This window comes from Eurosta solidaginis, chromosome 4 (genome assembly GCF_040869045.1).
Source record: "Eurosta solidaginis isolate ZX-2024a chromosome 4, ASM4086904v1, whole genome shotgun sequence".
Classification (NCBI taxonomy): Eukaryota; Metazoa; Arthropoda; class Insecta; order Diptera; family Tephritidae; genus Eurosta; species Eurosta solidaginis.
This window is the reverse complement of record NC_090322.1, coordinates 104,109,347-104,137,334: the sequence shown is the minus strand read 5'-3', so window position 1 is coordinate 104,137,334 and position 27,988 is coordinate 104,109,347. Positions and strand designations below refer to the sequence as shown.

Sequence of the window (27,988 nt, the reverse complement as noted above, 5' to 3'; positions counted from 1 at the left end):
GCCTCATCAAAGTCATGTACGTGATATAATTGAGCTGTTGCCAATATTTGATCCGGCTTCAGACAAATCGTTAAATTCGCGGCAATTATTTAAGCGTTTAGAACTTTTGAGAGATACGTATAGATGGAATGAAAGTGTATTGCTGTTTGCATTGCAACAGAAAATGTGTGGTCCAGCTAAATTGTGGATCGATTCGCAACAATGTGTTTTTATTTCGTGGCCACAATTTGTAAATAAATTTTTATACGATTTTCCTTGTATGGACAATGAAGCCGACGTGCATTTAAAAATGTCTCAAACCAAACGTCAAAACGCGGAGACACCGACAGAATATTACTATCGAATGTTAGCGATCGGAACAAAAGGTGGACTACCGGAGTCCAGTATTGTGCCTCATATTGTTAATGGAATAAACGATATTGACTTGAAAAGAAAAATATCAAACGAATTCAGATGTTGTCAGGACTTACTGCGGGATATAGTGAGCTATTGTTTATAATGGCCCAAAACCCAGTGGTCAAAAATTACAAAAATACGTACAACCGTCGCGTAATTACAAAAATACGCGAGAATCGAACTCAAATAATAAACAACAAACAGAAACATCACGTCCAAGGAAAATATTGGAAAATATTAAGTGCTATAATTGTGAAAAGTTAGGGCATTATTCGACAAATTGCCCAGAACCACAGAAAAAGCCACGTTGTGCAAATTGTAATCGTGCGTCTCATACGACAGAAAAGTGTACATCCAAAGCAAAAGATGTAAATAAAATTACAGATAATACTCAATGCAAAAATACTGAAAGTATTGTGAAAATGATTACAGTGAACGGGCGTGAAACGAAATCCATCGTCGATCCAGGTAGCACATATACGCTTGTAAGAAAGTCATTCACGGAAAAAGTAGGAAAGTGTGAAGAATGTCATACCATTCTACACGGATTCGCAGGTGGTGAATACGTTTGCACGGAAAAAGTAAATGTTCCACTCGTAATCGATAATAACAAAATAGTTTCGGACTTATTAATAATCGACGATAATTTAATTAAAGAAAATGTACTTTTGGGTAAAAATGTATTGTGTCGCGCCGATAAAAGATTGGTTAAATGCATGATAGGTGAAAAATGCATAATCGAACGAATACAATCGATTAACGCGTCCGCCGATTTAAACGAAAATGAACGTAGTAAACTTGAAAAACTAATAAATGTTCTATCGCTAAAATAAGTATTAAAGTTAATACTGAGGTCCCCATTTGCCTCAAACCGTATCGCGTGCCGTTCGCGAAAAGACCAATTATTTCGAAAATAGTTTCTGAACTGCTCGAAAATGACATAATACGACCAAGTGAATCGCCATACTCTTCGCCTGTCGTACTCGTTGATAAAAAAAGTGGCGGTCATAGATTATGTGTCGATTATAGATGCTTAAACAAAATAACATTAAAACAACCCTATCCCATGCCTAACATGGAAGAGCAGTTTGCTCAGTTAGCCGGAAATACGTAGTTTACGACCCTTGATTTAACAATGGGTTATTATCAGATCGAAATTGACGAAGACTCTAAAAAGTTTACTTCGTTCGTAACCACAGAAAGGCACTACGAATTTTGGTCTCGTTAATGCACCTGCCGTGTTCAATGCGTAATGAATAACATTGTGACGAAAATGCCACACAACGAAGTTCTTGTGTATTTAGACGATGTGATTATACCCAGTAAAACTGTTGACGAAGGACTAAGTCGATTAAAAATTTTTTTAATGTTACTAAAAGACGCAAACCTCACATTACACATCGATAAATGTAAATTCTTGGAAAAGAAAATCGACCATTTAGGTCACGCTATAGACAAAAATGGAATTACACCTGGTAAGTCAAAAATTAACGCAATAATTAATTTTCCTACACCGAAAAATATTACCGAGGTAAGAAGATTCCTTGGTCCCCCAGGATTCTTCCGGAAATTTGTTGAAAATTATTCGCTAATCGCTAAACAGTTAACGAAGCTTTTACACAAAGAAAATATCGAAAATTTTGTTTGGGCTGAAGACCAGCAAAACGCGTTTACCAAGCTCATTAAAGCATTAACAGCCCAGCCTATTCTCACTTTATACGAGCCTGACGCGCAACATAAAGTCCACACTGATGCAAGCAGCGTAGGTCTTGCCGGTGTGCTATTGCAGTCATCAGACGGTAAAAATTGGAAGCCTGTTTTTTATTATAGTCGTCACTGTACGAGCAGCGAAAATAAATATCATAGTTATGAACTTGAAGTTCTAGCCATTGTAGAAACTTTGGAACGATTTCGAATATACCTATAGAGACAACTGATTTTACTTATGTGAAGGCAACTAGAGCGGGGACCGTAACGTTACTCTCTTATACATTTTATTCAAAGCATAATGATGAAAAGGTAGGATTGCCATCCGCACGCAAATAATACATAACAACAGGGGACTAATTCATTGACTCATATCCTCAACACGCACAAAACGCTAGATATAACCATACACACGATAATAAAGAGACTCATGGTTTTGGGATCCCCTTTTTGTATATCCGCCTTGTACTTAATAGTTCATTGCCGTACAATGGTAAACAAAATACAACTTTTTGTCTGTTGCATGGAGTTTTTCTTTTCTTTTTCACTAATTTCAAATCCCCCCCCCCCCCAAATTTCTTGTACCCGCTCGACTTTTTGAAATACGGGTATTGTACAAAAAACACTTCTCAGTATTAAGTAGGTATAGTAACTGCTGTTATCCATAGCGTTATTTACTATGAGTTCATCAAGGAGAATGCGTGTAAACAATCCAAACAGTTTTTTGTTTTCTTTGTGGCGCGTATATCTTCAAGGAATTACGCTTGAATCCGTCAGACCTAGTGAAACGAGCTTATTGGACTTATTCAGTTCCCCATATGAAACTAATAATCCAAGTTTCGTATGTAAAAGATGTGTTGGGTCATCACGGTTATGGGAAAATAAAAAATACCTAATTTCAAGTTCCAAACTCCTGTGATATGGCGTGAGCCGTAGGGACATCACAGCAACTGTTATTTCTAACAGGAATAAACCGCAGAAATCACTCTAAATGGATTTATCCCAACCTACTGAATGGGACCGTATAACATTACCCCCTCTGCATATCAAATTGGGTCTTATGAAACAATTTTTAAAGGCCTTACACAAAAAAATGGAATCTAGGTGTTCTTTGCTAGTCCATTAGGAGAAAACTGCGCTAACTATCGCGGAATCAGCCTTGTTATTATCGCACATAAGTTCCTGTCAAGAGTATTGTGCGAAATATTGAAGGTCACCGTGAATCGGCTGCTTGAATCCCGCAAAAAAGCTTGACCCACATCACCTCTTCGTCGATTTTGAAGCCATTCCAAAGTAAGACAAGCAACCTATGTCAGTAGCTATGTCTGAATTTGGTTTCCCCGCAAAACTTATTCGGCTGTGCAAAAAGACGTTGAGCAACACTATCAGCACAGTAAGAATTAGGAAGGACCTATTCGAAGGAAAGGTTTTACGTAATATTTATGGGCCTCTACGCGCCATCAAAAATTTTAAACAAAAATGTATCAAATGATCAATAATTTACCTGTAATCATCCTGTATAAGTTCTGTAATAGCTCGAACATCGTCTTGGGTTATGATGTCCACATTTTTGAATTGTTGGAAAAATTGAGCATTCTCTAACAATAGTTCATTAAAGTTTTGCTTACTCTTTTCAATTATTTCGTCTTGGTGAATATCATAAATTTGTTGACAATCATGTTCTGATAAAGCTTCAAAACACTCACGGCCCATAAAAAGTACGCGTACTTCCGATAGTTGTTTGCCTGGCGTTACGAAGCCAGATTCTTCCAACAAAAGCTTAAACTGGTGCTTCCATCTAATAAATAAAAATTAAAAAATGCATGAATTTATGTGTAGCAAAATTAAAAAAACGCAATTTTTTAACAACACCCCACCTCAGAAAATGCTATAAAAAGTTCGATCCTAGAATTAAATTGGATCCTATCCCTAAATTCGGTTCTAAAGCGGCTGAATTCGAAAACGGTTTATCTCGGCATATATGTAATACTCCTATATTGCTAATAGAAAATGTTCGCAATGTGTTTTGAATTCGAAATCAAAACAAGACAGCCTATAAAATTTATATGATTGTAGCAGCATAAGTGTGACAAGAAAAAATTTAAATTTAGGTACATTCGATTATTGCATACAAAAACAAAAACGTTTAAACAGCAATATATCGGCACTCTGATGTTTGGGAATGTACTTAGCTTTTTGTAGAAATATAGGAGTATTACATATATGAAGATATGTCATTTTCAAAACACGTTCTGATGTCCTGAGGTAGGATGTTTTTGAAATAAATGTTGGCATTGTAGTGTAGTTGACACATGTGAACATAGTCTAACATAGTTAAAGTGGCATTGTCAATGGACAAAAGTTAACGCATCCATTGTTGTTGTTGTTGTTGTATCAGTGCTTTACCCCATCCAATAAACTGAAAGAAAGACTGGTAAAATCAACCGAAATTTCTGTCAATTTTTGTCCATCGCAACAAGATGTTGAATCAACTGCGCCCAAATCGTTGATTCGTAATTGACCGTTTTAGTAGTCAAATTAGCAAAAAAAAGTACTTGCGACAGCTTTGTACGAAAGTACCTATGTTGCGGCATTTGCAAGGCAGATGAGTTTTCACTGAGATCTTTTCATGGCAGAAATACACTCGGAGTGCTTGCCGAACAGTACCGAGGGGGACCCCGCTTAGGAAAATGTTCTTCTAATTGAAAAACCTTATTTCTAAAATTTGTATGTTGCTTTGCCCGGTGTGTGAACCCAGGGTCTCGGTGTGGTAGGCGGAGCACGCTACCATCACACCACGGCGGCCGGCATATACATACGTAAATATGTGCATACATATAGTACACAGCATACATAAGTACAAAGTAGAGAGCGCAGTGAGCGTAAAATTCTCTTTGAAATTTGCTCATGTATTGACTGTAGATCGCTGATGAAATGACCAGTGAGATCAGTTGTGTTAACAAAAAAATCAGTTAGATTGATTAGGAATCTGTAAATTTTACAGAATTTTGTTAACTTAAGAGCGAAGACAACTCGCGGCGGTTCTGAGGGCAGTATTTTGGCAGGCCTGTAGCTTCTTCCAGTGAGTAGTCTTTGGGCTTGGCGACCATATCGGGGACGCGTAGCATGCAATCGGCTGGCCAATTGCTTTGTAAGTGGTAATGAGCGTTTCTTTATCTTTTCCCCAAGTACTGCCAGCAAGATATTTGAGGACCCTTCCAGGTCTTGCAGTAACGTGCCATGGTTGACCGTATCAAAAGCCTTTAATAGGTCTAGCGCAACGAGTACTGTTCTGTGGTGGGGGTTTTATTTAAACCGCAATTTATCTGGGTGCTAATGGCATTTAGCGCGGTGGTTGTGCTATGAAGTTTTCTAAAGCCATGCTGATGACAGGCTAGTTGCAAATTTGCTTTGAAGTAGGGGTGCAAAATGGCTTCAAGCGTCTTGGCTACTGGCGATAGGAGAGATATCGGGCGATATTACTCCCCTATAATAGTTAAGTTCCCAGGCTTTAGTAGCGGGACCACCTTGGCCATTTTCCATTTTTCGGGGATGGCAAAGGTGGACAGAGACAGGTTTTAAGCATCGGCATGGCTATGCCGTCTGGGCCCACTGCTTTAGATGGTTTAGTTTGACCGATGGCATCCTCAACCTCTTTGGCGGTGATGTTAATTGGGGAAACGCTGAATTATGTTTATGTGCGTGTCTGTTGGCCCTCCTTCTAGCTTTGTCGACCGTAGAATGCATTATATATTGTCGGAAAGCATCCATTAGTAAATAGTTTTAATATTATAGTCGTCCCGTCCGGTGCATTACAGATAGGGGACGCTGTTTCACCTCCAACGATTTTGCCGAGTTTATGAATATTAGAAACATCCAACATGTTAAAGAAGAAGTCACGTCATGTTAAAAGGGTTAACCGTACACTTGTCGGTATGCTCTCGAAATTCAGTAAATCCGTCAAACACGCGGTTGCGTAACATATCGCTAACACCGAATTTGCCCTTAACAACACAGTAATAGGTCTATAGGTATGAGACCCAGTAAAACATTGATTGGAGTAAGTAGAATAGAAACGAAACGAGTTGAGAAATACGATTGTAAACGAATTCCAGGTAGAAGATTTCGTCATAATAAAAACGTAAACACTACGGTAGAAACAAGAAAAAAGCTTCTGCCAATGTACAAGAGACCCTCTGTGATACACAAACGCCTTCCGAAGGACCGATATGTTGTTGAAGATATAGAAACAGATCACTCAAATTCCCTAACTATGATGTGATAGAGGCCAGCAATATCAAAATGTAGAAAACCTTTTCTAAAAGTCAAAGTAACATTCATCTTCAAGATCAATGTCAGGTTCTTGCCTAAGGCGATAAGCAGCTGATAAAATTCAGCCGATTGGTGAATTAGGTGTGTTCATGTACCAATACGCATACGCGTATATATATATTGAAGCATTCTGTTACTTTATTGCCCTAGATGGTCAGTGTTTCTGCTTGGTGACCGAGGTCGGTCTATTACCTTCAAATTGCCCTAGTAGTAGTGTAGTTTACAAGTGTGAACAGCTTAACATAAGCCACTTTTTTCAAGCTAGTGGAAATAAAATGCTAGGTAGAGATTAAATCGCTTAAGCAAGAGGCAACTTTTGTGAAAAAGCGAATAAAATGTACATACGAATGTGCAGATAAGCGCAAATTTAAAAAGCAAAGTATTAAGAAACTTCTAACGCCTGCCTGCTGTTGTTTTAAGCGTATAAGCACTCCTCGAAATCGTGAGTGTTACGAATATCGGCTTTTTTTCAGAGTAAATCCGGTACGGTCCGGTATCAGCATCTTATGGTACTAGCCCTACGTTTCTTTTATCCCCACGACAGCCATGCATATCGCGGGAATATTCTAGCCCGCCTCGCTTCACTACAATTGCAACCAAAATCTTTGTATTGTATATTCCTCTACCTCTTCATCTGCATCTTCCTTTTCTTTGCATTTTTAATCTTGCGTTGTCTTTTAGTCTTACTTTCTATTTCTTCTGCGAGGTACTGCCATACTTCCTTTCCCCTTCCAGTCTCTTTTCTCATCCACCTCTCCTCCATTTTTCTTTCCTTCCGTCCTCTTCTTCCTCTACTTCTTTATTGTTTGCTCCTTTCCACTTTGCACTTTTTCCACTTCCCCTACTTTAACAATAACCACACTACTTTCCTTTTCAATTCCTCCTTGCATCCCTATCCTCTTCACTCCCTTTTCCTTTCCTTTAATTTTTCTCCTCGTCTTACCCCGATTCCCTTTCCTGAACCACCTTACAGACCCCGACGAATCAGTTGCCCTGGTTGCTTTAAATTCATAAATATTTTTTTTATATTTAACGTACACTCTAAAACTTTTTATTAATTAAAATGGGGGTAAATTCCTGTTGAAATAATTTTTTGGTGTAAAAATGCCCATTTTTTGTACATATTCATGTTGAAAATAAAAAAATGGATGCTATTAGTTTTGCGCAAGAAGTGTGCAAAAGTATACATGCTTTGTAATTTCACACAACAATGTGTAAATTTCCGACACTTATTATCGTATTTTGCTTCAGGTAACTGTAACTTTTCATTTCCAAACAAGCGATTCTATTTTCTGTTAACAACAAATAAATAGATCGCAAAAATGAAGGACTATTACAAGCATATGAAGCTCAAGCACGGTGAAGACATATTTATGACACTGAAACATTACAGTAAGCAAAAACAAAAACTAGCAAAACAGACAGAACAACTGAAGTTTTTGTTAGAATGTAAGAAATATGAACTGTCCCCTGACCACCTGACCAACTCAATCAAAAATGCAGAAATTGTGCATAGTTTGCACAAACTAAAGCAAACGTTTGTCATAAGAATGCTGAAACTTGAGATCTCTCAAACCAATATTGATATAAAATCAACAAAAAATCTTTTATTCCAGTAGCAGTACCAACTAACCAGCAATGCAGCGACGGCACCAAGGTTGTATGGCTTGCCGAAGATACATTAGCCAGAAACCCCTTTACGTCCCATTGTTTCATCTGTCCAAGCCCCTTGCTACAAACTTTCAAAATATGCCGGTGACATTATCAAAACAACCATATCCAAAGAATACATCAAAAATTCGTTTGAGCTTAAAGAAAAATTATTGAACATGTGTGTGTGTGAAGATGATGTACTAGTTTCGTTTGGTGTAGTGTCTCTGCTTACCGATTTACCAACGAATTTAGCAACCAGGATCATAATGAACAAATGGGACAAGATTAAAAATATGACAAATATCCCAAAAAATAAATTTCAAGACATGCTTGACTTTTGCCTCAAGGACAATAACTACTTTATGTATGATAATAAATCCCATATCATCGGAATGCCCATGGGAAGCCCCCTTTCCCCAACAATAGCTGACTGCGTGATGGACAATACCCTCTCGGAGCTAAAATCCAAACACAAAATTGACATTAAATTCATGGCAAAATATGTTGACGACATTTTGGCAATCATCAAACGAAATGACGTGGATATAATCCTAAAAACTCTAAACAAGTACCATACTTAACTCCAATTCACCTTTGAAATGGAAGAAAATGAAAGCATCCCTTTTCTGGACGTACGCATTTATAGAAAACACCAAGAACTCCTCCTAGACGGGTACTCCAAACCAACTTCCTCTGGACGGCTCATAAATTATCTTCCATCACAGCCCAAAAAATATAAAATAAATACTGCCATCAATCTAATAGACAAAATATTAACAATAAGTCATAAGCAATTTCACCAGGCGAACATAAAGAAAATCAGAGGGATCCTGAAGAACAACAACTATCCCGAACACTTAATAAGCGAATTAATTGAAACGAAACTTGCGAAAATAAATGGGCAAAGACATAACAAAGAAACCAAAGATACAGCTAACACTGTCAAACAATACTATAGCGTCACTTACATACCTAAGCTGAGCGAAAACATTGACCACAAATTTAAGAAAGACGAGAACATCGTATTCGCATACAAATCCAACAACACTTTGTCGTCAGTCTATACAAAAACAAAAAGTGCAATCGATATCCAACAACAGAGCAATGTTCTTTACCAAATACAATGTAAGGGAAAAGAAAACGAAAGCTGCGACAAAGTGTACATTGGAACGACAAAGCGAGCCTTGGGTACCAGGTTAGCAGAACATAAAGCGGACATCAAAAAACAAAAAAACAGCACCGCCCTATCGCAACATATAACAGACACTGCACACAGCTGATTTTGCCAACACAAGAATTTTAGACAAAGAAAAGAGGGAAAAATCTAGGTACACACTGGAAAGCCTTAGGATACTGCAAAAAAGAGAGAAAACAATAAATAAGAAGGAAGATACGGATCAAATAGCTTCGTCATATGTTTTATGTTTACATGATAAACAAAAAGAATTTAGACTTTAGTATTGACAAGACTACCACAAGAGGTGGTACCGATATTTTTATTTTTATGTTTTTCATGTTTAATAAGTGTAGTTTTTTCATGTAAAATTATGCAATTTTTAATGTAAATTATATATTGTGAGTCTATTAACTATGTTATATGTCTATGTATTAGCGCGGGTCGATTTAAAAATCGCTCATTGCTCTATGAAAATCGTATTATAGGGATCAAAATAAGAAACTTTGCCGAAGGAACCATACCTCTAAAACGAATTCCCCACAAATCGACCCGGCCTACTATGTATGTATCTACGCGAATGTCTATGTATGTATCTGCGCGTGATTACCAAGTAGGTATGTTTGTAATGGCTTTTTAAATTAAAACTTACATTTGTAATTTCTTTATTCACCCAGAAAATAAAATGGAAATGCCCCTGAAGATGCTAAAAAAGTTTTAGCGAAACGTCGGGAAAAATAGTGGAATGTTTCATTTGCACTAATCAGCGGTTAGATCGGATTAGCCTATGGAAAAAGGAAAATTCAACTAAAAATACATATGTAAATTTTCATTTTCTGTGAAATCGTCGCGTTTGTCGTCTCGTGGTGGAAAAAAGTGAATAAGCTATAAAATACGGCGGCCGCCGTGGTGTGGCGGTAGCGTGCTACGCCTACACCGAAGATCCTGGGTTCACGCCGCGGAAAAAGCAACATCAAAAACTTTAGAAACAAGTTTTTTTAATTAGAAAAAAAAATGTCTAAGCGGGGTTGCCCCTCGGCAGTGTTTGGCAAGCACTCCGAGTGTATTTCTGCCATGAAAAGCTCTCATTGAAAACTCATTCGCCTTGCAGATGCCGTTCGGAGTCGGCATTGAACAAGTAGGTCTCTTCCCGCCAATTTGTAGGAAAAAAATAGGAGCACGACGCTAATTGGAAGAGAAGCTCGGCCTTAGATCTCTTCGGAGGTTATCGCGCCTTACATTTCTTTTTTTTTTTTAATATAAATAAGTGAATAAGTTTTACAAATATATTGGAAATGTTTGTGTGTAAAGTGTGTTCAAAGGAGTTCTGCTAATTAAGGAGTTATCATTTGCATTTATATGCACATAATGTTTGTTTCCAAAATGCAATACAAATGTTCAACCTACAATGTCTATGCACGCCATTTTTCAAAAAATCATCCTGCTAAAGACGCCGTGGTGTCAGGTGTCACCACTGTGTACCACAAATTTAATTGTTTTTTCGCTAGAAGCATATATTTACAAAAAATTAGGTCCTTACTGTTTAAAATCGCGCTCTTAGGGTATAAATATAAGGAATTGGTGCGTACAATTTAAGGCACAGTGTCTAAAGTATAACACATTTTTTTGCGTAAAATTCAACAAGAGATTTGTAAAAATAAAGATGTGTAATATTACACATTTATAGTGGTTAAAGTGTTGCCTACCATTTTGGTAGTAAATTTACTATTTTCGCTTTAGAGTGTACGCAGATGAAACCCTCATGAATCAATTGTTTATTCAAACTGTTTTGTCCAGTAGCCTTTAGCTGTAAAATCGCATAGTGGTGATTTCGTCCTTTGTGAAAAACAGATGTTCAAGTAAGTTGTAATATTAATTAAAAATCAATAAGCTGTGTTTTTAAAGTGAATCATTAATAAAATATGCATACTAAATTTTGGTGTTAAATAATTTAATTTTTTAATCTTATAGTGCAGTTTCGAAAATTTTTTTGTGAGCTGCATTCATTGGGCCTCTCGCGGAATGTTTTATTCCCCCCTCTTCTACTAGGGGGAATAATTGGGGATCGTGAATTTCATCGAAGACAGCTGTTTTGCCAAATTTGGTTTGTTTAAGAAATTGAAAAGTTTAATGACACCAAAAAATAATTTTTCTAGTAGATTTCGAAGATCTAAGAATGACTGCATACAAGATTTTACCTGGATACCATAAATGTTCTGAGATACGGGCAAAAAAACGGGTTATCGTACTTTTGGACTCTTGCGAGCCTATAATTTTGTTGGCTATACTGCCGTCCATGGCAAAACGGCAGTAAAGTGTGAAAAGTAAAACCGGAGCAAATTTAATTTTTATTTGGGAAATTTAAGATTTTTGAAGTAAACACAAAATCAAATAAAGGTTTTATTATGCAACCTGTATTCTAAATAAGGTTTGGTTTAGTTATTGAGTAAAATGTAATTGCAGAAATTGTTCGGCATTACAATTTCTAAAAGACAGTAAGTGCACTATACTGCCGTTTTGCTACGGACGGTAGCGTAGTCAATTTCCAGTTTCCGTTTGGTATAGTCTTCTTACAAATTAGTGCTACAGATAGCATTATAGTTGAAAAAAAGTCGAAAAAAGAGAAAACAAATATTTCATTGGGAAAATTTTGAGCTTTGTAATTGATATATACATACATCGTTTGAAAGCTCTAAATCTCTTCTCATGCGATCTAGAGAGAAACTGAAAATCGGAGGGTAGCTCTTTTTCCCGTAACTCACGATTTTGGGGGTGTCTGGGGAAAATCGACATCTACTAGAAAAATTGTATTTTCGACTTTGTCTTTTTCGTAACACTGTCTTTTGCCACAGCAACAACAAGGACGATAATATAAGTATAATAAGAAGGCTGCGCTATAATACGAATCTACTGGAGTTGCCTTCTTTCATTCCGCATAGCATTTTTCTGGCGGCCGTGCGGAGTACAACTCTTCTTTCGTCATAGGCCAACATCTATTTAAGCCTTCTTTATGTTCTCTGGACGATAGCTTTGAATCAAATTTAGTAAAAGCCATTTTAATATACTTTTCATCTTAAAATAAAGAGTATGATGCTAGAATATTAATGCATGTAAATTTGTATAAGTTAGTGTTTTTTGTTAAAGAAACAATTTACTTAAAACATTTTGCTACATTCCCTTCAATTTACCAAGTGAAAAAATGCCTTAAAAATGGCAGCGAAATCTCCCTTTCAATTACATTCATAATACTTACTTGTATACCTTAACCATTGTTTAGAATAAGAGGAAAGGGAGAAGTGAAAAAATTGCCACCGATTTTTTATTCAGAATAAGAGGAATTGGGCTGGCCTTTTTTTTCAAAATTGCTGACAGAGGAAGACATACTTGAAGCGTTACTGGATTCCAATTTGAAAGATTTCAGCAGTGGTGAAGAAGTGCTGGACAAATGTTAGTTGCCGTGTGAAAGCACTGACAGCAAAAACTCTAAACTGGATGATGAACACCGAGCCCAATTCTCGGAAAACGGTAAAAATACAATATCTGATGAAGAAAATTGTCCCGTAAGCATGGTTCAACTATGTATATGGTTGGCTCATCTCTACAGCAACAACATACCTTTGTTCTGATTGTCAAAATCTGCGTGTTGGTGTTACACGAATGCAATGGAATGAAAACATAAAAATTTGCAATTCTTGTGTGTTGTAAGAAAATATTGTCAATGTGTAGGTTGCATTTTGCGTTTGCCATCTCCTTCTGACAATCCCTACTCCAGCGAAATGAAAAAAATTTAATCAGCTGATGAGATGAGCCAACTATATATTTGGACCATGCCAATAAGTATATTTTTGCCTTTGTGAATAAGAATAAAACAAAGTTCGTCTTAAGTACAAAATTTACATCATTCTTCCCGTCGACTTATCTGGAAATGGAAACCGTTTTCTTCCCCAGTAGAAGAACCAGCCCTCCAATTAGAATATCTAAGAATTTATAGTAATTTTAAATAAATAAATGTAATTTGCGTCGTTCACTGAAAAGCTTTTCATGGCAGAAATACACTCGGAGTACTTGCCAAAGACTGCCGAGGGGCGACCCCGCTTAGAACAAATTTCTTTTAATTGAAAAAACTTGTTTCAAGAATTTTTATGTTGCTTTGCTCGAGGCGTGAACCCAGGACCTTTGGTGTGGTAGGCGGAGCACGCTACCATCACACCACGGTAGCCAATTTTAACTTTTCAAATAATGAACCTTCCAGGACAATATAATTAGAATGCCACTGCAGTATTTTAGATATTTTGATGACGATATATTTAAAAAAGCTACTGATTGTACGAATAGGTACAATATTTTAAAAAATGGTGAGAGTTTGCATACGAATTCTGGAGAAATTTAGGATTCCAATAGTTGCGAACACCATAAGGTAATCCTTTTTTTTTTAATAAATGGGCGCATTTCATGTGGTCCTCGAAAATGATATTACTGATTCGCAGAAAAAAGCAAACCTCCATTGTTAGCCAGTTATTGATGCAGTAAGAAGCGCTTGTATTCCAAGGAACGATCACGGTCGGTATTCAATTGACGAACAAATAATTGCATTTTCCGGTCCCTGTCCAGCGGAAAGAACCATAATAAGTTCCTCTGGAATTAGAGTGCTTGGTACAGGAACGGTACCGGCAAAGGACCATCAACATCGATAATACTCCGCGAAACCTTCGGAGAGTGTCTTTATCGCTACAACAACAACAAAGCATAAAAAACAAACCAAAGGGTATCGGCCTCAAAAATTAAGTTCTCACTCTATCAGTACAGAGGGTGCTGGATTTTGAAATAAATCGAAGCAAAACCCAGCCACTTACAGAAGAAGACCTGGGAGTCGGATCTGCAGTTGTTTTGCCACATGTACACACACTTCCCAAATATTCCATACATTTTTTTATATTTGACAACTCTGCCTCTTTTATGTCAACTTTCGGCAAGGGGAATAATCGCTACTGGAACGATCGATTATGAAATAAAAAAAGATATAAAATTTTTAAGTACTTCCGTTATGTATATAAATGGTTCAAAAAAACGAAAAATGTATTTTTAAACAAAGGCATAATCTTGTTGAATGTTAATATTCAAATTTTAACATAACCACTGTAAAATTTTTTATGAGGAACAAAAATATAAAGATTATTGTTACAACGCAATCGGCAGGTGTCGTTGTAAACAGCAAAATTGTCGTTTAGTCCCATAAGATGCATACCTGCATAATAGTTCTGCCATTAGGTTTAAGTAGATAGCAAATTCAAAACTTCGCTCTTTTACGTCATGGACATCGCCGGGTGCCCTCAAGCACAAATGTAAGTAGCCGAGTAATTATAAGTTGTTGTTGTTGTTGTAAAATACCGAAATAAAATGAAAATGTAAAATAACATTTTAAATGAACTAAAAATTGAAACAAAGTGAAATAAAACTATAACTTACAGGTTTTCGCGGTCATCAGCGCAAAATATTGCTTTTATTTTATTACGGCAACCAGGATTTTCATTATTCGAAAATATTTTATGATTTCTACACTCAGCGGTAATATTTTCTTGAAATAATTTACAAGGTTGAAAACGTAAATCGTGATGGCTTCTCCACAACCCACTGTGACAGCAATATTCACCCCTAATTTGAGGTTAGTACTGCAATCACCGGAGCGGAAATCAGCATGCCTATTACAAACATGGGCAACATAACCTCGGAATATCATACTGGAATGCATCGTGGCATCGCAAGCTACGGGTTTTACTCATACTCGACTTCCAACGCTACTGCGGATGAACATAATCGTAACAGTTATAATAAAAAAATGTGGGCAGCACATCCAGTAAACACCAGTTGCACTACTACCAGAATGCATGCGCCGTTTTACAATCAATCAACCTCGAAATGCATAACGATGAGTCACAAAGTTTTGCCGTCATTAGTATTTCGACAGGAAGAACTAACTACCTCAGTGCTTACATACCGAACTTCACTCGACGTCTCTGCATACCCAGCCCCTTCAGGTAAATACGTATGGTAATTTCGGAAATTCCGCACAGGGTTTAGGCGGGTATTTACAAATGAGCTCAGCCTCGGCTGGTGCGCCAGAAGCGCCAAAAAACCAATATAATTGTGGGATACCAAACTGCTACGATGGCCGTCGACACTGACCGCAAATATCTAACGGCTATACTCCCAGCGTGCCACCTATGTCATCTCAAATGAGGATAACCACTACACAAGTACCTTCACGTCAGGTCATAAATAAAGATCTTCCGACATTCACCGCCAAGCCAGAGGAGTTACCACTATTTATTGTAAGCTTCGAGCAGTCTACGCCTCGCGAAACCAGATATTATCACCGACTAAATCATCAGCGACCTTATTTACAAATGTCGACCATTTTGAACATCCACGTCAATGGCACTACGCTACCGACTGTCCTACACCCCAAAATCTTGGGTGTGACGTTTGATCAGGAGCTACATTTTGGTGAGCATGCAGCCGCAATTGTACCTAAACTTCAGAGCCGTAATAAAATCCTCAAATCCCTTGCTTTCAGTACTTGGGGAAAAGACGAAGAAACGCTCATTACCACATACAAAGCAATTGGCCAGCCGATTGCATGCTACGCGTCCCCTATGTGTTCGCCAAGCCTAAAAACTACTCACTGGAAGAAGCTACAGGCCTGGCAAAATACTGCTCTCAGAACCGCCACGGGCTGTCTTCTTATGTCCCCAGAACACTATGTACATAATGAGGCGAGAATACTCCCCATCAGGGAGAGAAATGGGATGCTAACCAAAAAGTTCCTATTGAATACCCAGAAACCTGGGCATCGCAACAGACATCTGATTGATTAGCCAACACTGCCTAGGGGCTTAAGGAGTCGTCTCCGTAAGCATTATGAGAAAATACGGCACCTGAGAACTCAGCCGTATGAAGCAAAAAAACACAAGCAGGTCCTCAGCGAACTCCACAAACAGGCGTCGGACCTTTATGCCAGGAATTGCCCGGTGAATCCAGTACTCAAAGGACAGTACCCAAAACTTGCGGAAGAGGAACGCATACTCCCCAGGGAAACGCGAGTCACTCTAGCTCAACTTCGATCTGGATACTGTAACAGGTTAAACTCTTACCTATCCAGAATCAACCCCGACCTACAAAACGTATGCCCCGCTTGCAATGTGTCCCCACGTGACACCAACCATCTCTTTAATTGTAATGTGGAACCAACGCCTCTAACACCCCTTTCATTATGGTCCACCCCTTTTGAAACAGCAAGTTTCCTTGGACTCCCGTTAGAGGATATTGATGACAATTTGTGATCGGTCGCACCATTAGGTGGGGCGAAGCACTGCTACAACAACAACAACAGCAGCAGTCTACACAGCAATGCGGCTTTACGGATGCTGAAAATCTCATTCGGCTACAGCGTTTTCTAAAGGGCGTAGCTCTAGAAGCAGTAAGGGGAGAATTACTGACACCAACAACCATATGGCAGGCCCTTGATACTCTACGTATGCTATATGGACACCCAGACGTTATTTGTCACTCGTTGCAACGCAAGCAGCGGCAAGAACCCTTTGTTAAATATTAAAAACTAGAGACTTTGATTCAATTTGCATTAGCTGTACAAAACTACTGCTTCACTATGAGAGTCATAGGTCTTTCCTCGTATCTAAATGACCCGATGCTACTCTCCGAAATAATTTCCAAATTGCCAAGTGACTTAAGGTTAGAGTGGGGTCGTCATAGAGTGTCTTTGCTTCAGGTAGATATCGGGGAATTCGCCTCTTGGCTTTTTAAATTGGCGACATGTGCCAGTTAAGTAGTCTCCGGAAGTAACACCGGCGAAGAGAGCAAAAGCAACGCTCAGATAAAGGAAAGGATGCTTTTACACGACGTAGCTCGCAGTGATAATACTGATGTATCTAAAATAGTGTGTGTTAAATGCAATGGTGAGCTCCAACTTGACAAATGCAAACAGTTTTGCGCTATGTCTATCAACGAAAGGTGGAGCTTTGTGTGAAGTAATAAATTATGCATCAGATGTTTTAAGAAACACTTTTTTAAAAACTGTCGACTAATGAGTCATTGCGGTGTCGATGGATGTACAAGACCACATCACGTTTTGCACCACTCGTCTAATTACTCGATATCAGAAGACGATGCATCCGTGATGTTGCATAAAGGTGAATACACGACAAAAACGTTGTTGCGTTAGCGTTGCTCATAGCAACGAAATGGCGTCTCGGTTGGCCGGTTTACGGACGAGGTGAAGAGGCTTATGTTTCTCCAAATAGGGTGATTCACATATGCTCCTGCGTTCCAACGGAGCGCCTGGATGTAATTTAAAAAAACATTTATTCACTGGAAGCAGTTGGTATAAGTATGCGCGAAGATCCATTACGATCCAAAGCAGACGAACGGAATTTCGCTATTATGAAATTGACTACTAAATACCTAGAAGATCAAAAGCGTTGGGAAACCGGCTTGTTATGGAAATTCGATGAAATTAATTTACCACATTCATTCTCAATGGCATTACGACGACTCAACTGCCTGGAAAGCCGAATGTCACTAGACCCAAATTTAAACCAATGTCTAAACGAACAGATGCGTGCCCACGAATTAAAGTGATACGTTCGAAAATAACGAGAAAAGAGGTATCTTACGGCGGTGGGGCATGGTTCGTTCCAATATTTACAGTTACCAATAAAAATAAAACTCGGTTGGTTTGGGACACCGCTGCCGCTGTCGATGGTGTCGGTCTTAACACTTACTTACTGTACCTGACCTCTCGGCCTGACTCGTTGGCATTCTTCTCCAATTTCGTGAGCGACCATATGCCATTACTGAAGACATTCGGGAGATATTCCACCAAATTGGGTGCGAGAAGAGGACCAATGCGCGCAACAATTTCTGTGGCGCTATGGGGATCGCTCTTGAAAACCTGATATTTATGTTATGACAGTGATGACCTTTAGTGCTGCAAATGCGTAATTGGCTTTCGAACTCGAACAACATCCTGCAGGCTATTTCCGGCACAATGACTCTAAACAAACAACATACTGCAGGCTATTTCTGGCACAATGACTCTAAACAAACAAAATTCTGCACGACCCTTCTACCACGTATGAAAAGGTATTAGACATCTGGTGGCGTCCAGATACGGATGAAGTAACGTTTTTTGCTAAACTTGATTTAGATGGCAGCACATATGCAACAAAAAGAAGCATTCTTCGAGTAATTATATTTGTATATGATCATATAGGTTTGATGGGTTTGTTTATGATTCAAGCTAAAATCGCCTTTCAAAACATTTGGAGGTCTGGTGTTACGTGGGACACACTTGTACAGGAGGAAGAATAAAATCTTGGCAATCATGGGTCCACACCATGGAACGAATAAGGAACGTTTGTACACCTCGGTGGAGAGTGGATTCGTGTAGAAGTCCACGAAAGTGGGGAAAGCTTCTGACCGCCATTCACCTGGGAATGGCCAGAGCAATTCTTTTGCATGCGGTTCAAGCAGCTCACTGCTTCTGGTCGCTTGCAGCCAAGTATCCTCTGGGTACCCAGTAAACATCCGTTTAGTGGTGAGCTAATGTGAGAAGGCGACAACCTAGCTAGGCCACTCTGACATAATCGGTTTAAGGGCTAGCTGGGGGATCTTTCATCGCCAGCGTCTGTCCACCACGAGGTGCGGCTGCAAGCGGGCGTCTGTCTTGGATCAAGCGGCTCGCTATATAAACGTGCAAATAATATTTTCATCCCCGTTGAGCGGGTTGTGCGCTGGGCTTGGGACCGGCCACGTCAAACCACACTCCAATGAAAAGCAACAATAAGTCTCGGATAAAAAGCCAACCCTTTAGCGATGACGACCATGGTTTGAAGGACAATGAATTGATGCCCGGCTGGTTGATGTCCTCGTCAAAGCAAAATCTGATATCACCGCCATCAAATAAATGCGTTGGACGAAGCAAGGAAGAAGGAAGATTAAAAATTGTGACACGTATTGGAGTGGCCATACGAATGGGTGCAGTTTCGGCGTCGGATTCGTGGTGAGAGAGACTTTGTCGCCAAGTATTGGCGTTCACGCCTGTGGACGAACGTCTCGCCGCTATCTGAATAAAAGCTCGACAACTTTAATGCCAGGGTGGGCAAACGAGGCGTTTTTGGCCCTCCAGTCGGAAAGTTCAGCCTACACAATGCAACTTCTCCTAATGGACTGAGGCTGATTGACTTTGCCGGTGCTCGAAACATGGTCATATCCAGCACAAGGTTCATGCATAAAAACGGACGACATTCCTCCAGTGTTTTAGATGTGCGCATGATCCGAGGACCTAACATCGACTCGGACCATTATCTCGTCGCAGCCAAAATACGCACCCGCCTCTGCGCGGCTAAAACCAATGAACAAAAAACACAAGGAAAGCTAGACGTCGAAAGGCTGCAATCGCAACAGACTGCCAATGATTTCGCAACTCGACTCTCACAACTGCTCTCTGAGAGCACAACTCAACCTGACGGAATGCAGGAGCATATCTCCAAATCACTTCGTTCTGCCGCCGAGGAAAAAATTGGTTACCGGCGGCCACGGAAAAACAACTGGTACGATGAAGAATGCCGCGTTGCAACCGAAAAAAAAGACGCTGCCTACAGGGCTACTTTAAAAGCGATCGCAACAAGAGGAGTGTGTGAACGGTATCGCGAGTTAAAAAGGGAAGCGAGACGCCTTTTCAAAAAAGCAGAGGCAGAAAGGCGTGGGTGCGAGGCGCTTGAGCTGCTAGCCACCAGGAATAACGCCCGAAAATTTTACCAAAAAATTCGGCGGCGGACGGAAGGTTTTTAGACCGGGGCAAACTCCTGTAAGAACGAAAATGGCGACCTTGCAACTGATGTCCAGAGAGTACTTAGATTATGGAGGGAACACTTCTCTGCTCTCCAAAGTAGAAACAGCGATTTACCGCACAGGGATGACGAACCCGATCCCGCAATCGATGACGATTGAATAAATGTCCCCCCACCCGATTATGACGAAGTCAGAATAGCAATAACCGGATTGAAAAACAACAAAGCCGCGGGCGCTGATGGATTGCCTGCGGAGCTATTCAAATACGGCGGCGAGGAGTTGGTAAGGCGCACGCATCAGCTTCTTCGCAAAATATGGGCGGACGAGTGCATGCCCGACGATTGGAATCAAAGTGTTCTTTGCCCAATCCACAAGAAAGGGATACTGGAAACTGCACCAACTATCGCGGAATCAGCCTTCTTAATATCGCATATAAGGTCCTGTCAAGAGTATTGTGCGAAAGATTGAAGCCCATCGTGAATCGGCTGATTGGACTTTATCAGTGCGGCTTCAGACCTGGTAAATCTCCATCGACCAGATTTTCATAATACGCCAAATCTTGGAAAAAAAAACCTCGAAAAAAGAAACGACACACATCACCTCTTCGTCGATTTTAAAGCCGCCTTCGACAGCACGAAATGGAGCTGCCTATATGCCGCCATATCTGAATTAGGTTTCCCCGCAAAACTTATACGGCTGTGCAAAATGACGTTGAGCAACACCATCAGCTCAGTCCGAATTGGGAAGGTCCTCTCCGAGCTGTTCCAAACTAAACGAGGTTTCAGACAGGGTGACCCCCTATCGTGAGATTTCTTTAATTTGATGCTGGAGAAAATTATACTAGCTGCAGAACTTAACCGCTCTGGAATAATATTCTATAAAAGCATGCAATTACTGGCATATGATGATGACATCGGATTAAACACTCGCGCCGTTATTTCTGCTTAACTTATTTCTAACTGGAAAAGAAGCGGTAAAGATGGGTTTGATGGTGAATGAGGACAAAACGAAGTACCTGCTGTCATCGAGCAAAGTCAGCGCATATGCGGCTTGGCAACCACGCTACTGTTGGCAGCCATAATTTCGAAATAGTAAAAGACTTCCTTTATTTGGGAACCAGCATCAACACTAGCAATAAGATCAGCTCTGAAATCCAGCGAAGAATCACTCTTGCCAATAAATGCTAATTTGGACTAGGTGGGCAATTGAAAAGTAAAGTCGTCTCTCGGCAAACGAAAATCTTACTCTACATGTCACTTATCGTACCCGTCCTGCTATATGGTGCAGAAGCATGGACCATGACAACATCAGATGAAGCGGCTCTGGGAGTGTTCGAGAAAAAAGTTCTTCGAAAGATGTATGGACCTCTACGCGTTGGCGATGGCGAGTACCGAAGAAGATTTAACGATGAACTGTACGAGCTCTACGCAGACATCAACATATTCCAGCGAATTAAAACGCAGCGGTTGCGCTGGCTAAGCCATGTTATGCGAACGAAAGATGACGTTCCGGCCAAAAAAGTGTCTATCGAAACCCGCCTATGGAAGCGGAGGTAGAGGGCGACCCCTAATCCGCTGGAAGGACCAGGTGGAAAACGATTTAAACTTCCTTGGTGTCACCAATTGGCGTCGGTTGGCAGACAAAAGGAGCGACTGGCGCGCCTTGTTGAACGGCTATAACCGTTTAAACGGTTAAGCGTCAATTAAAAAGAAGTATACCTCGGTGCTACCCCTTAGCCAGCCGCAGCCAGAATCTTCAGCTGCATGTATTTTGCGATGCAAACAATGTAGCTTACGCAGCTGCTGCTTATCTAAGAGCCACTGTTGGGGATGAAGTTCAATGTTGTTATAGTTTCGAAATCGAGGGTGGCACCACTTAAATCAGTTTCTATACCGCGCTTAGAACTTATGGGTGCCATTTTGGGTTGAAGGTTGTCCAAATTTGTTATCGAGGTGGTATAATGTGGCCAATGATGCAACGAAATTAAAGCAGTGGGCAAACTTAGATGGGGATCGCAGTGGTTCAAAGGTCCTTCATTTTTAAAATTGCAGGAAGCAGTTTGGCCGCAGACAGTTTTGGATGAGCCAGCGGAACCGGAATTGGTGCATCATATTGAGCACGCTAAAACAATAAGTGATATATCCTTTGTAGAAGTAATATCTGACGTGGCCAGGTTTAGTAAGTGGGAGAAGCTTCCCGGTACAACAAGATACGTATTGCGATTTCTCCGATCATTGAGCAAAATGTCGACTGAATCAGCATTCGCTCAAATGATGCTACAGGAAACCACGATCAACAGCGCCGAAACTTTGATTATTCGTCTTTGCGAAGAAATAAGATGCCTACAACAAGGTCAATCCGGAAGTAGGAAAAGTTCTATTTTTAAATGCTCTCCCTTTATAGACGAGTACGGATTGCTGAGAATCAAAAGCCGCATAGACGCGATAGAGGGATACCTGTTAACCTAATTAGACCAATAATTTTGCCTTCACAGCATCCGGTAACACACCTTATTATCGATTTCTTCCATCGCATATATCACCACCACCACTCCGAAATAGTGATTAATGAAATTCGCCAAAAATAATGGGTAAGTGGATGGAGAGCATTGGTCGGCAAAATTTGCCGAAAGTGTCATGTTTCTAAAATTCCGAAAGCAGCACCGCAACCACCTGAGATGGGTTCATTGCCACCTTAAAGCCTCGCTTTGAATACTCGGCCCTTCACTTATACCGGGGTGGACTTCTTCGGACCGATTGACATCATTGTTGGCAGACGTCGCGAGAAACGCTGGGAATCGAAATCAGCCACTTTCTTTCCACAGATGCGTTTTGCTTGGTTATTTCAGACAACGCCACTACCTTTCGAGGTGCGAGTCGTATTCTGCAAGTAGAAATGGAGAGCATTTTGTCCGATGGTATTATGCATAAGTACCCTGAGGTGGAGTGGCACTTTATACCACCAGCTGCACCGCATATGGGGGAGAATGATACGGTCCGTAAAATCCATATTGTCAGATATTCTATTCGACAACATCACACATGAGCACACACTGCGCCCAGCACCAGCAGATGTCGAGAACAATTCTCAATTCACGACCTCTAAAATACATTCCTCTAGATGCACATAGTGATGAGGAACTTACTCCGAACAATGTCCTGCTTGGTGGCTCAAGTGGACTCAGGACGCGCAGCACCGAAGACAGCAGCGGTGTTACACTTCGTAAAAATTCTAGAGTGGCGTCACAGTTGGCCGACTAGTTTTGGAGACGTTGTATTAGGCAATATGTGCCTAATATAACCAGGCATACAAAGTGGTTTCAACCGTCCCCATCTCCTGTAAACATTGGTGATGTGGTTGTCATCGTAGATGAAAACAGCAAGCGCAACTCTTGGAGCAAAGGAACTGTGGTCGACGTTCTACGAGCAAAGGATGGTCAAGCCCGTAGTGCTGTAGCGAAAACAGTAAACGGCCTGGTCACTCGGTCTGTTGTTAAATTGGCGAACCTAGATTAGTCTGAGTAAACTTAATACCAGTCATCAAGTCTACGAGGGGGAATGTTACAGCGCGAACGGCAGGCGTCGTTGTAAACAACAAAATTGTCGTACGTTAAAGACATCCTTGAGTACGAATCAAAGGGTGCCCTCAAGCACAAATGTAAGTAACCAAATAATTATAAAATGTTGTTGCGAAATACCGAAATAAAATGAAAACGTAAAATAACATTGTAAATGAATTAAAAATTGAAACAAAGTGAAACTTACTTACTTACCGGCACCAGGATTTTCAATAATTATATCGTTAGCCTATTTATTGCACCTGAACTATGAGTAAGGATTTATGTTTGTAGCTCAGTGAGTAGTTATTTAAAAATCGATAGCGAGATTCCAGAGTTCTAAATGGGCCTTTTAATACCTATAAAGATCTTGATTCCAGTCTGCAACCTTATACAGCCCAAAGTCTCGCTCAAAGTTTCAGATCTCTGGGTTATTGGGAAGTTCCTTAAAAAACGAAGGCAAAATTTCCAAGTTCAGACAATTTTTTTAATTATAATGGTCTCTGGACTACCTAGCGGAAATTTTCGTCCCTGATGTTGCATTGACATGGGGTTCTGAAGTATGTCCTTAGTTTCAAGAACCTAGCTCTACGGAAATTTACTCAAAGAGCGGTCGAAAGATTTCACGTATTGTAAATGGACTTTCTAAATATCTTTGGATATCTCGATCCCTGTCCCATCTAGAAAACTGTTTTGTCCTAAATATTACAACCTTATAGAGCCTAAAGTTCCCTTCACAGTTTCAGGCCTCTGGATATTCGGAAAGTTCCTAAACACTCGAAAACAAAATTTCCAAGCTCGAACGATTTTTTGACTTTTCACGATCCTTGGACCACCCAGCGAAAATTTTGTTCCCTGATGTTGCAGTGTCATGGGGTTCAGAAATATGTATGGTTATAGTTTAAAGAATCTAGCTCCACGGGAAGTTGCTCAAATAATGGTGGCAAGATTCCGCATGTTGTAAAGGACTATCTAATATCTCTGAATATCTCAATCCTTGTCTCATCTAGAAAACTCTTATCCTAAATATTTCAACCTATTAGAGCCCAACGTTTCCTTCAAAGTATCAGGTTTCTGGGTTATCGGAAAGTTCTTTAAAACTCGAATGCAAATATTTCCAAGCTCGGATTTTTTGAATTTTCAAAATCCCTAGCGAAAACCTTTTTCCTCATGCTGTATTGTTGGGGGATTATGAATTATGTCCTTAGTTACAAGAACCTAGCTATAAGGAAAGTTACTCAAATAGCGGTCGCAAGGTTCCACATTTTGTAAGTGGACTTTCGAAATATGGCGATTCCTGTCCCATCGATAAAGCTTTTTTATCCTCAATATTAGAACTTAATAGAGCCCAAATCACCGTTAAAGTTTCAGATCTCTAAGTTATCGGGAAGTTTCTTAAAACTCGAAAACAAAATTTCCAAGTTCGGACCAGTTTTAGAATTTTCACGATCTCTGAACCACCTAGCAAAGTTTTTTCCCTCACGTAAGACTGTCACCGGGTTTCGATGTGTGCTCCAAGTTTGAAGACTCTAGCACGTCGGGAAGTTACTAAAAAAAGAATTGCAAGAGTCTCCAATTCTGTATGGAAATTGGCGAAAAAACATCAAACGAAACTAATATAAAGGAAGTAAAATAGAGAAAAGTGTATCAATATGATTGAAGAAAGAAAAATGAAAAGAGGATACATGGAAAGAGTATCGCGACGACTGTGGCAAACTCAAACGCCTTCAAAGCACTCGTTTGCATCGAAAACAAGTAATGAAGGCTAGGTTCGGGTGTAACCGAACATTACATACTCAGCTGAGAGCTTTGGAGACAAAATAAGGGAAAATCACCATTTAGCAAAATGAACCTAGGGTAACCCTGGGATGTGTTTGTATGACATGGGTTTCAAATCGAAGGTATTAAAGAGTATTTTAAAAGGGAGTGGGTCATAGTTCTATAGGTTTGTATGACATGGGTTTCAAATGGAAGGTATTAAAGAGTATTTTAAAAGGGAGTGGGCCATAGTTCTATAGGTGGACGCCATTTCGGGATATCGCCATAAAGGTGGACCAGGGGTGACTACAATGCGTTTGTACGATATGGGTATCACATGAAAGGTATTAATGAGGGCTTTAAAAGGGAGTGGCGCCTAGTTGTGTATGTGAAGGCGTTTTCGAGATATCGACCAAAATGTGGACCAGGGTGACCCAGAACATCATCTGTCGGGTACCGCTAATTTATTTATATATGTAATACCACGAACAGTATTCCTGCCAAGATTCCAAGGGCTTTTGATTTCGCCTTGCAGAACTTTTTCATGTCCTTCTACTTAATATGGTAGGTGTCACACCCATTTTACAAAGTTTTTTCTAAAGTTATATTTTGCGTCAATAAACCAATCCAATTACCATGTTTGGTCTCTTTTTTTCATATTTGGTATAGAACTATGGCATTTTTTTCATTTTCTCGTAATTTTCGATATCGAAAAAGTGGGCGTGGTCATAGCCGGATTTCGGTCATTTTTTGTACCAAGATAAAGTGAGTTCAGATAAGTACGTGAACTAAGTTTGGTAAAGATATTGCCGTTTCAACAGGGATGGACCATAGTGATAGGGGTGTTAGAGGCGTTGCTTCCACATTATAATTGATGAGATGTCGTTGTCATGTGGGAACGCAATGCAAGCAGGACATACATTTTGTATGTCGGGGTTGATTCTGGATAGGTAAGAGTTTAACCTGTTACAGTACTCAGATCGAAGTTGAGCTAGAGTGACGTGCGTTTCCATAGGCATAGTCCGTTCCTCATATGCGAGTTGTGGGTATTTTTCTTTAAGAACTTGATTCGCCGAGCAATTCCTGACATAGATGTCCGACGTCTGTTTGTGGATATCACTGAGGACCTGCTTGTGCTTTTTCGCTTCATACTGCTGTGTCTCAGGTGCCGTATTTCCTCATAAGGCTTACGGAGAAGACCCTATAAGCCCCTGAGAGGTGAAGGGAGGACCCTTCCAGGTCTTGCAGTAACGTCAAGCTGTGTAGTTGATTTTTTATCTGTGCTCTTGTGTTTTCATTAAATATAGTGTTTAATATTACTAAATATAGTTTTATTGTTCACATAGTTGGTGAAGTGCAATAATTGTGTATGCTGAATAAAGAAATTAAATTTAAATTCAATTGATTTTGCTTAAATTTTTAATATTAAAATAAAAATTTTCATCATTTTTACATATACACATATGTACATATTTACTTGCATTTGAATTGCCGAGTGTTTTTGCATTGTGTTATTGCTGTTGATAGACTTCAGTTTTTAATAGTGTATTTTGTTTTTATTGGCTTGTTTGAAATGTAGGCCTACCGAAATTGATCTTTTCAAGGTTTTCAAACAGGCCCGATATGGACTTTCTGAAATAGGCAGAGAGATTTCCGCTTTATCCGAGAAATTTAAGCATTATGAGAGCTTGTTTAAGTCTTTCAAACACTCAAATGTAAACATTTCGGATAATAATCGTAGGCTTATCGATGTTTCCCTTCCAGCTCCGACTATGGATGCTGATCCCAAATTACAATTGATTACTCAACATGGATTCTGTAAAGGCAAATCTACCATTACCAACCTACTTGAATTCACAACGCATGTTTCTAATGGATTTAGAGAAAATCTTCACACCGATGTTATTTACACTGATTTTAGTAAAGCATTTGACAAATTATCCCACTCCTTGCTTACCCACAAGCTTGATCGACTTAGCTTCCAACCTGGTCTCACCCAGTGGATCTCTTCGTATCTCTGCGGTAGAACGCAACAAGTAATTTTTAAAAACACTCTTTCAGATGTCATTAATGTTTCCTCTGGCGTTCCACAGGGCACAGTCATCTTGGTCCAATTCTGTTCTTGCTATTATTTAATGATATCTGTACCACAATAAAATATTCCAAAAATTTTAATGTATGCTGATGATGTAAAAATTTTTAGGTCCTATGCGTCTATTGAAGAACGTCCCTTGCTTCAAGCGGATTTAAACTGCTTAGTTACCTGGTGCAACGCGAATTCAATGCCGCTGAACATCAATAACTGTAAATTCATGTGCCTCTCTCGGAGATCTTTGCCAGCAGCCTCTTACGTAATTGATAATTTTTGTCTTGTATCAGTATATTATTTTGTTGACTAGGGAGTCACGATGGATGCTAAACTTAGTTTCAACCTTCATATTATGACTACTGCCAATAAGGCTAGAGGTGTTCTATCATTCCTGAAGAGATGGTCTAAATAATTTAATGACCCTCATGTAACCAAAGCCCTTTTTACCACATTA

General features: G+C 39.7%; 1 protein-coding gene across 5 annotated transcripts in view; it reads right to left on the bottom strand.

The window, feature by feature from the left end:
- RhoGAPp190 (Rho GTPase-activating protein 190) overlaps positions 1 to 27,988 on the bottom strand; it is a 377,159-nt gene that overhangs the window by 249,997 nt on the left and 99,174 nt on the right. For all 5 annotated transcript variants that reach the window (XM_067782351.1, XM_067782350.1, XM_067782353.1 and 2 more), the window contains one exon: positions 3,608 to 3,901. In XM_067782351.1, the coding sequence (XP_067638452.1) occupies positions 3,608 to 3,901 (294 nt within the window). The remainder of the gene's footprint in view (positions 1 to 3,607; positions 3,902 to 27,988) is intronic.